Source organism: Lepidochelys olivacea (genome assembly GCF_965140295.1).
Source record: "Lepidochelys olivacea isolate rLepOli2 genome assembly, chromosome: 10".
Lineage (NCBI taxonomy): Eukaryota > Metazoa > Chordata > Testudines > Cheloniidae > Lepidochelys > Lepidochelys olivacea.
This window is the reverse complement of record NC_140420.1, coordinates 7686410-7697624: the sequence shown is the minus strand read 5'-3', so window position 1 is coordinate 7697624 and position 11215 is coordinate 7686410. Positions and strand designations below refer to the sequence as shown.

General features: G+C 42.6%; 1 protein-coding gene across 5 annotated transcripts in view; it reads right to left on the bottom strand.

Moving 5' to 3' along the window:
• The window catches only part of TOM1L2 (target of myb1 like 2 membrane trafficking protein), a 64488-nt gene that overhangs the window by 7433 nt on the left and 45840 nt on the right, over positions 1–11215 (bottom strand). For 3 of the 5 annotated variants that reach the window (XM_084641795.1, XM_084641797.1, XM_084641798.1), the window contains exons 13-15: positions 8779–8844; positions 2444–2503; positions 679–715 (exon numbers count right to left, since the gene is read on the bottom strand). In XM_084641795.1, the coding sequence (XP_084497921.1) occupies positions 679–715; positions 2444–2503; positions 8779–8844 (163 nt within the window). The remainder of the gene's footprint in view (positions 1–678; positions 716–2443; positions 2504–8778; positions 8845–11215) is intronic. The other 2 variants (XM_084641796.1, XM_084641799.1) reach the window with 2 other exon arrangements.

The window sequence follows — 11215 nt, the reverse complement described above, 5'->3', positions numbered from 1 at the left end:
ATTTAACCCTTTTAAACAGCTCATTTTAAGATGCTCACTTGGGATGTTAACACAGCTCTTGATTAATCTGTTTTTCTAAAAGTAACTAATAAAAGCTGCTCAAGGTGCCTGATCACTCCTGCTAGAGGCAGGAAGGATAAATATACAAGGTTACGCCCATCTGCCAGGGAAGTGCCACATGGCAGCTAGGTCAGCAGAAGGGAGATTGGAACTAAAAGGGGAAAGTGGTGAGATGAAAAGGAAGAGAAAACTCAGTTTCTTCCACCAGGAGGCAGGGTGGGCGAGAGAAAAGAGTCCTGGAGACTGGGAATAGAAACGTCCCATCCTGAAATAAACAGAGGACAATCATTTCTAAGTGCTTAGAGAGTTCACTGGCTCGTATGTTGCTACAGAGGCACTACACAAATACAGTGAAGATGAAGTGAAGCACAGAACCCTACCAGGGTAACCAGCACAAACAAGTGGGTTTTTTGAAGATCCCTCCTGAAATTCTCCACCACTTCCCATTTCAGTGAAGATGCTCCAGAAGGATACACTATGGAACATCAGCTACCAAGAGTTTGGTGGATCGGAAGAGGATCTCTGCTGGGTGACTGTATCAGAAGAGAGCAATATGGATATTCTACTCTAAGGCACTGGACTGAGACCGCTCTGAAAGCCAGGGACTTCTCTGCTTACCTTCACTTGTCACGCCTTCTTCCAGTTCTTCTCCTTTCTGCAGTTGGAACAAAGAAACAAGTATGAACACGTACTTCACTTCTCTTTCAGTTTCAGCCTAAGCATGTTTACAAGTAACCCATACCATTCACTGCCTCTGCCCCTTTGCTTAACCACAGTTACTATTTGAGCAAGATGACCTAGATGAGTCACATCGTGCTCATGACAGGAGGCAGACGAACGACCCAGTATTTCTCTGTGTTGCAGAACAAGAGAAATAGTCCAAATGATGGTGCTATTGATTATTGGCGACATCCATTATCAGTGCACTCCCCATTAGACCTGAGTGACAGTCAGGTAATCTCCATCTTCTCCAGTTCCAAGACAGCAGACCTTTTCTTATCAAGAGAAGTCATAACCTGATACAAAAGTGAATAGCTAAAGGAGATGCCACCTCATCTCTTTACAATTCCTTTAGGACATCATGGCTGTGGCTTTCGTTAATAGTGCATCTTATTTAAAAGCTTAATCAAATGATATAGAAACCCCCAGTGAAATGTTTAGTGACTGTATTTTTCCTGAATAAAATGGATGGTTCATTTTGGATTTAGAATTCATGATTGAGAAGAAAAAAAAAAAAAAGCTGATTGTAAAGCAGGTGATGCCATGAATGTAGACAAGAATAAGATGGGTAGGCTGAAATAAAGTGATAGGAAGCTAGTGTGTTGTCCAGGAGAAGTAGCAAAGGTTAACATGCCATAAGTTTAGTACATTTTTACCTTCAGACATCTAGCATGTGTTTCACCAGGATTTGAGAATTCACAATTATTAAATAAGGAAACTGTAATAAATCCCAACTTAGGTGGCATAATTTTCAAATAATTACCACATGAAAAAAAATGACACTGTCAAGTATTTTAAACCCCCCAAAATCTAGTCTCCTTTGGAAGTGAGGAGTAACTTCTCTGCCTCACTTTCCCCATCTGTAAAACGGGAATACCACCTGCCTTACCAGGGTTTTGGGAAGATTAACACTTTGAAGATTAAGCATCATGTAAGGTGTAAACAACATTCTATTGTACAGAAGTTTTTTTAATGAGCACATAGCCAGGGCTTAGTGTATAATGCTATAACTTGCTCTACCGTGTCCAACAACTGAGCCGTACTGATGTTACTTCCTTGAAGTATTCCGTGACAAGGCCTAGTCACGTACTTTGGGCTCCCTTGAACTGGGGAACTGGAGGCTGAACTAAGCACTTGTCAAAATAGGGAAAAGTAAAAATCAGCAGAGAAACTCCCCCTTCTTCACACCAGTTTAAACGGAGACAGGTAAGATTTCCTGTTTAACTGTAAGGAACTTAGGCCACAATTCAGCAGTCCAACTATTCAGCATAGCACTTGAGCATAGATTTAAAATTAAGTTATGTGCTTACATCCCAATGACTTCAATAGGCCTTAAGCATGTGCTTAAAAATACTGTGTTAAATAAAGGTGGACTTCAGCAGGTGCTTAAATGCTTTCCCTCATTGGGTTCCTTAAATCCAAATTCCTGACAATCATACCACCTCTGTGACACTGAGAAAGGAGAAGTGAAAATACAACAGCAGCTCATTACTTATTTATTTCCTTCCCTGGGGAAAAAAACCAAATATATGCTTTATAAGGTGTCATTCCCTCCCCGTATGGGTAACCACAGAGGAGCAACAATAGCTTGCATTAAAAGTTACGCATATGCACAAGTCCTACTTCCTACATGAAAAACGAAATATAAAAAGTCAAGTCTCACCAAGTCGGTACTGAGCCACTCCTCAATGTCATCCATGACAGAGGACTGTGCAACGGGGATCTATGGAGTGCAGCGAGAGATACAGCAAGGCAGGCAAAACCAAAATACATCCACAATCATGGCCACAGAATGATGGAAAATGCCAGAAATAAGATGGAAAAAACAAAACAAAAAAACCACAAAATAAGCTGTAAGATGCACTGAAAAAGCAACAAAATACAAATAGCATGCAAATAAAGCAACACTTAAAGGTCAATTATGAACCGTGAGGCTAACAAAACCAAAACAAAGATTATGGAGAATGTGACCAGATGTGAGAACTTTCCGATTACATATTAGAGCCATCAGTGTGGACTGATGGCTCTAATCTGGATCACGTAACACTTTTGAGGATAGAATATTGGATATGGATTATATTTTGAAATACCTAACTTCAGTTTCAATGAAGTCAGACAAATGAGGGTCATTCTTGTCAGTTGCCCCCCTCCCCCAGCTTTTTGTTTTTGTTTTTAATGGACATTGATCATTGTCTAAGGTTAGTAACAAACATAACAAAGGGGTTCAAATATTGCAGTCTTCCCACAGGCAAATGAAGCCAATTTGATCAGTCCTTCCAGAGAGAAAGTAACCCAGAATGACCACATTCAGGATAAACTTCAGAATCAAAAGTAATTATACCGAAATATTTCTTCCACAGGCGATTCTCCCTGAACCTTGCTAAGGTAGTTTGCCTAAAGAGGACTCTTAATTGTTTCTGGCTCTCTTCCTACTTATTCAAACACATTATGATAAAAACCACCATTTCCTGCTTTGTAATGGTTATGGACATAGATCTGATCTGTAATAATGTTATGGATACTTGGATGTAACTGTTGTATTAATGGTGAGCATGATTGGTCAGCGAGGGAAAGTTCTTGTACACTGGGCTCTTAGAAGTTCCTGTAGGACTGTATGGATCTAACTTAACCGAGGGGCTGTGGAAAGAGCAAAGAGGAAAGTAACACAATAGACCTAAATAAGGACACCCCAGCACACGCTTGGAAGACAATGGCATGCTTGCAGGCTCTAACCGAAGCGACACAGCTGTTTTCTCAGGCAGAGAGACTAAACACTAAACAGTTAAAGCCTTTGGAGGAAAAGAAGGGGGGGTGAGTTGCCAGGGGCTGTCCAGGAAGAGGTCACGAAGCTCTGAGAAGCTCTGACGGGGGGGACAAGGTGACAGAGCAAAGCTCCATGGAAGAGGCTCAGGGAAGTTAGTCCTACCAGGATCCCTGTGTGGATGATGGTAAAACATCTGGTAAGATAGGCCCAGTCTGAGAGTGGGAGAATCATGTGATTCTACGCAGAGACAGGTGATGATGGCTAGAGGGTTGAGGCCAGGGTGCACTTGACAGAACCAGGAGGAGGCAGAGATGCAGTTTGCCCAGTAACTGACAGTAATGATATGGAGATCCCGAACACCACAGGAACACTTGCAGTTTAGATTGGAACAGGCCAGATTTCTGTGCAGGACAAGTCTCCATTTTTAATCTGCAAGGATAAACTGGATCATGCATGTAAGATGCTGAAGGCAGTGGTTCCAAGTTGCTGAGAACTTGCAAAAATGGCCATTAACAGGAGGATAGATTCTGGAGACAGTTTTTGACTTGCTAGCCTCCACGAACAAGTTGTGTCTTGCAGAGCTGACTAGTTGGTTTAATAGCTTTGGAGATTACGGACTTCAGACACGAGCCCCAGCTGTGCAATTATTCAGCCAGCAGCAATTTAAAAAACATCATAGGAGTTTTAAACTGCTGTCTCTCTTTCTTATGTATTTATGTGGCACCTATTGTTTTAAAGGGGGGTAATTTATAAAGCTATTGCAATTAATTTTTTTCAAAAGTCTATACACAAACAGAAAATGGGAATTAACCTATAAAACATTCACGCAACATTAAGAATAGACTTCAGTTCAAAAACTAAGGATGGATTGTTAAGATTTCTTTGTGATTTCATAGGGTTTTTCCAAAATTAATGAGATCATTTGTCCATATTATTGTCCAAATGTCCAATCGGGAAAGATGAGAAAGGAGGGATAAGAGAACAGAGGATGAATCTTCAACCCATAAAATCCAAGGAAACTTGGAATTAAAGTTAGACACCATTATTTGAAGGCAGATTTTGTTTGTGGTTTCATCAGCAATAAAGACCCCACCAAAAAGTATTGCCACACCATTTCCTTAGTGCTGATAACATCCAATATTCTACCCTTAAAAAGGCCCTGCAATGTTGTTAATAACACAAATTATGTTTCTACTCAATAGGATCCCACTGGAAAAGAAACAGGTATGAAATGACACCTCGAGACTCTAGGTGAACTCAGTAATACTCTTAGAATGTCTGTCCAACAAGGTTCATGCTACTTGTCGTTAGACTACAGCCTTGTACTGGTTTAGCTAATTCTATTCCTTTCTGGATATTTAATACAACTGACACCAATACTTGCTTGGCTGCTATTCATTTCTTCCCTTGCTTGGCGATCAAAAATTCTTCATAGGATATATTATGGGAGCAGTAGAGCTCTAAGCCACGTGTGAAGACACCTATTTCAGAGGAATCCTTCAATCTTGTCTTTTTAAGGCTGCAGTGACCCTCATGCAGCTAAAGCGTACCCTAATTTTAAACAATTTAATTAGCTACTTGATTGTCTGCAACTTGTAACTGCGTGTGTTTACTGCAGTGGAGGATTTAACTCGTACAATATGTTCACTAACACAGCTTGTTGTGCCCGAGACATTGTAAATAAGATGCAACATCTTATGGGTCGGGCAAGCCCAGGCAGTTGAAGCCATCATGGGTACAGGGAATTAGCCTTTTCAGAACATTGTATGAAGCACTTTACAGAATCCCTGGAAAAGTGAAAGTGAAATGACAGACAATGAGCTTGACATTGTCTTCAGAAGGAAGTGACTCAACTGGCCCTGGTGTATTGAGGGTGGGAAGAGGGATCCTGCCACTAAGGGAAATAAAGATCTCCAAAAGATATCCAAAAACTTTGGCTGAGAGAGTTCATCTGGGCACATTTGAAGCTATTTTCACCAAAAGTTTATTTCCCTAGCTTATGTGTGGCACAAGGAAGAGCAGACCAGGCTCCAGGGAAAGAGGATTTTATCTCTGGGAAGAGGATGTACCTCTCAATTGTCCCATGTCACACAGGCCACTGTTACATTTGAGTCCCAAATCTTCCTTTCTCCCAGGCAGATGTGGTGGCGTTCCAATTTGTTAGTGCCCAACAATAAAGGTAGTATATCAAAGTATCTTAATTATTGAGAGAAACCTGCCCTTTCCCCTGCCAGCCTGGTGTCTTTTAGGACGTGCAGCGGAGAGCAGTTTGTTTTAGCTTTTGGTGAATTCTGGTTTGTTTTTTTAAACAATTGGGCCACTGACCTGCTGGCAACAGTGGTGGTTTTGAATTCTAAAGTAGAGTGGGTGGTTTACGAGATGTAAGCTTTTGACTTATGCAACAGGCACCTAGCTGGCATGCTGCTAGGTAGCATGTAGATAACTTAGACAAACCAATATCTTCATTACACTTTGGCAGCTGTCCCAATCTAGGAGAGAGAAACTGGAATACGTGCACTAAAGTACTGTGGCCCTACCTTCAGTCAGAGCTCGTGGTAGGCATAAGTAGACCCAGCAAATGCTTAGGGCCCCATGCAGCTCAAGGTGGGCCCCTATTAATTATTAGTGTGTGTTGTGTGGGGCGGCCCCCCCCCAAATATTCCTGCTTGGTGCTCCCAATGGGCTAGCACCATAAGCAGGAGAAAATAGTGCCAAGTTCACTAGAACAGCGTGCACAGAGTCCTAGAGTGAATTTCTTATGCATGCGGGTACGGTGTGGGGGGTGGCACAAAGGGAGTGGGAGACAGAGAGAGAGGAAGGAACTAAACCTAAATTAAGGGTGTCACAGTTTGGAAAGAAGTCAAGTGCCGGTTTATGAAAAAGTTTAAATGATGCTCTGGCTGCTTTTTAAAAAGGCAAAACCCCTCCCCTTTAACATTCCTAACGTTGTAGAGACACAGTTGAGAGGTGTGTCAATATCATCCCTCTTTTCCACATCTCAACAGTACAAAAAGTTTGCAAAGAATTTGAACACCCAGTAGTTCAGGACTAGGATGCTAATTATTCCATTTACACTGTAAATACTACCAAGTGGGATTAATAAATATGGTTAAGAACTACAGCCGGTTGAGAGAAACTGAGTTAATGATTAGTCCTGTTTTATTTTAGGGATATAATACGAACAAGGGTGAGCACCTTGTGAGGGCAGAAACTGGCACCTAGTTCATACTAGGGCAGCCAGATCCCCCCCCAAAATCTGTATGCCTCCATGAATGCTGCAGTATCCTTTTTTCCAGGCCGAATAACCACAAGCCAATAAGCAGATATTGTGTTTGGTTTTTCAATAAGGCAGTGGCCTGAATGGAGTGAACAGCAGGGGCACCAATTTCATGCTTCCCTGCACTTGTAAACAGTGGAAAAGCAAACACGGGGAACTAACTCAATCACAGGATTATTCATAATGGATGAGCCTCTAACAAAATGGAATAGATCATCAGTGGCTGCTACAGCTCCACACACCAGCCAGCGTCACAGGGAACTGCATCCAAAGGCATCAGCGGAGAAGCAGGTGCCATTCCTTTTACGGCTCTTTCGAGCTTATATTAGTAATTGTGGGTCTGAAACACTGGGAACCAGAGTTCCATTTCAAAGTTAGGTGCATACAATTGGGCACACAGTGTGCCCATGACACATGCAGAGTACCCAGCACGCACTCAGGCATTTGCAAATGAATGTGACCAAGTCAGGCACCTTACTGGCTATGTACATGCCCAAATACTCAATTGCTGTGTCTCCACTGGGCACTGGCATGCATGTTGTTGGTGACGTGCAGTTTCACACACCTTGCTTAAAAACCTGGGCTTGTGTTATACTTTTCGATTTAGGATCCATCAGTTTCATTTCAGGGATGTGTTCTGATGCCATATACCCTTTACTTTCCGGATCTTAATTTTTTTCTCAACATGTCCCCTTTAGGCTGGGATCTTCAAAAGTCCCCTCCAGGAGTTGGGTGCCCCATTGAATTTCAGTAGGAATTGGATACCCAGCCCCTGTAAGCTCTTTCGATAGTCCCAGCTCTTAAGTTTAATAGTAAAAAGCCTCAGCCCGCTTCCAAAAAAATCCCCTTCCCGCCCCTTCAAAAAATCTAAGCCACACACACCCCTACAAACCCGCAATAAGTCTCATGTCAGGACTTTGACCATTCCTCCTAAAGATGTGTGTGGTTATACTTGAAAGCAGGTCACCACAGTATTGAAACCTCAAACATTAAAACATGAGTCAGCTCCTCCCTCCTCTGAATCGAGACTGACTTAAAAATGAGTTATTTTAAAACAATTGTTGCGTTCTCTTTATTTTCCTCTGGTTTCTGAGCCTTTAAAGGTACACTCAGGTCACACTTTCAAACTTTTCATCATAAGCATCAGAGCACAGAACTGTTATTTAAAGGCATGCTGCGATTCTCATGTGCTCAGCTGTCTCCAGGACCTGATGCTGTAAGTAAAACACCAGTATCATGAGACTCACAATAAAACTGCCAGAGTTGGAAACCCTGCACCAGGTCCTCCCAATAAAGTCCAATCCTGAAAGCCTTAATGCAGGAAATATTCCTTAAATGGGACATTTGCCAGTGCCAATGGAACATGTCAATCCAGCTAGCACACTCAGGTTCCCTTGTTTTAGAATAAGCAGAAAAAGAGAGACACAGAGAAGTACACTTCTCCTATGCTACTCAATCCAACTAGGTTTGATCCTGCAAACTTCATGTGCTGGGCTTGCCATGGAGTTAAGTGCCGCAGGAGTTGGCTGCTATTAAAGGAGTTTGAAAAGGAGCCGAGAAAATGACCCATCCCTGAATTAAATACATGGAGCTTGTGTTTATGCTTGAAAAGTGGATACTGCATATATAAATCGAGACAGTAAAAGGAACTAACAGGATCCCCAGCCCTGTTTCGAAGGTAAAGATGGACAGTAGAAACTGCTACAACTGATGCCAACAAGAGACTTACGGGGCTGCAGGTCTCTGGGCAATATAAAAAGGAATTTTTGGAGACCTACCCCCTGAATATTAAACTTTCCCCATCCCCTAGACAATTATACAGGTGTGGAATAAAATCCTTGTACTGTCTGATTTGTGATAGTTCAGCAGGTTGGGTGAGAGGTAAACACAGGATGGTTATTCTACAAAAGGAACGGGAATGGGGAACAGGGTTCATTGTAATTGGTGAAATCCTCACCATTCCTTGTGTAATTAGCCACTTGTCTATGGGCTCCATGTCTGAGCTCCCACCTTTACCTCTCCTCTGCGTTGAGAGCAGAAATGCCCATCAAGAAAGAAACCACAGCAACACCCGTGATAAGGTAATAATACAACAGCAGTAAATCAGAAGCATATACTACGCATAGGGTCCTTTCTGGTAATACCCACTTAAAGACACCACCTGTTTCTGTCTCCCTTCTGTGCGATCTGTACATCAGAAACAGGAGTCCTGGCCTCTTGGCTTCCTTTGGGCAGGTTACAGAGCTCACAATTTCTAAGTGAGGCTGACGTTTATTTTTCTTAAAAGTCGTCGGAATGTGGACTAGGTGACTCTGAAATCTGTCGGGCCTCACAAAAATCCCTACATTTAAGCCATTCTGGAACTTCCCTTTCTGGAGGTGATAATTCACAGCAAACGTTATTTTTCCTCCAGTTTTTCTTGGTCTCCAGAGAGACTGTCCAGGCTTAGCCTGGTAACGCCAGCCTTACAAAGGACATGATGATAGTGGCCGGGGGAGAGCAAATAACCATAACTGGATGAAATAGTTTGGCGCCTTTCAAACTGCACATCTTTAAGGGCTTCACAGTTTAAGGGGAACAAAACCATAACATCTCATTTCAGGAGTCTGGCTGGGGAACGTATCACGAGGTGGAATCACTCAATCTTCTCAACTTCTCCACAGTGTGGATAACAAAGGTTATCCCATGGGCACTGCCCTTCCTAGTTGCCATCCTATAACATCTCGCTGGCAACTACAGCAGTTCCCAACATGGAAGGGTAAAAGTAATATATTTTTAGCTGTCGTCATGTGATTTAACAGGTGGAAGCAAGGATAGTCAACTGCCTATGACCAGCCATCTCTCCATGCACACCGTTTGAGAACAACTGCACTACTTCAGTTTGGTGAGAAGAACTTTAACATAAGAGAACCTCATTAAAATGAGAAGTCCTAGAAGAATGTGCTGTAATAGACTTTGGCCCCTCCCTGGATTACCTACAAGGGAAATATCCTTCAGTTAAGCCTTGTCCTAATTAAACCACGCACTAGTTTAGAGAGAACAAGAAGCTACCAACAACTTTACTCCTACTACACCAACAGGGGTTGATAACTTTCGGACGTTATTAGCATTTTTATCACCACTAACCAGCAGTGCCCAACAGCCTTGCATCATTTTGTAAAGTGTATTTTGTCTCCTAGCTATTCGGGGTTTACGCTTCCTCCCAGACAAGCAGTGCTTATGTTAACCAATCATAAAATGGGCTATTTTGGACTATGCGGTACAGCTATCAGGACCTTTGAAAAGAGGGTGAAGATCTGAGCTGTAATGATATCCCACAGCCCAAATTCAATAGTCCAGAAGAGCGACTGCTTTCAAATACTTTGACCAGTCAGATTAGTTCAAGACATGGTCCTTTGAACTGACAACCCTTCAGGCAGAGTAACATCTATGCTGGTGTGAGTGACAGGTGGCGGCAGTGCCCGAAGCAGGTATAAAATAAGAACAAGACCGCTCAGGATAACAACCCCTTAGCCACCAGCGGAATAGAGCCTCCATTGCCAAGGGCTTGTGTCTCACATCAACACTCACCACTGGTAATTCCAAAGTGAGCCAGCAACAAAGAAGGGATTAAAGATTCTGTTCTCAACAGTCTAAGTGGCAGCAAGCAGCTGGGCACACCTGGCCTGACTCACCCACAAACATTCATTCCCATTTCTCACTGGCTCAGAGTGAAAGTTTGTTGGGCTGGCCAGATGCCTCAGAATATATTGCAACCTCCCAGCATGTGAGAGAATCGAGAGGGGATCAACATGGGATGGGAAGATGCAACTCAGCTGATGGAGAAGGATGTGTGCTGCGTTGGCTCTTCCATGCTCCCTAGTGGTCAATACAGAGCCAGGTTGGGGGCTCTGAACTCCTTCAGCCATCACTAGACTTATAGTGACAACCATGAGTGTACAAAGTGCTAAAAGGGGGTTGGGGGTATATCTGGGAATTTCACTTGCTCTTTATTCAGCTCACATCCCTAGATGGGACTGGCCAAAGGAGTTAAAGGCATCCCCAATGTGAGCTCTCACTCTAGGTCACTAATATCTAGTTTGTTATAACTTCAGACAGATTGTGTTCTTTCTGAACAACTATATTAACTTTCATAGACAAGAATTAATCAGCGTTCATAGAAGGTTACCCACTCAGTTCTGCAGTGGCTCCTCCCAGAAAGCTAGACATCCAGGCAGACTGCAAGATTACAGAAGCATTCACCCACTGTGTTTTTGTGATGTTATTTATACTGAATATATTAAGTAGCAATTCTCTTTAGGAATGGTTACCAAGCAAGTACGTGTTCTTTTGATATTTATTTCAACATGGCCCTCACTGGCATCCACACTAAATGCAATGGACAATGCTACCTT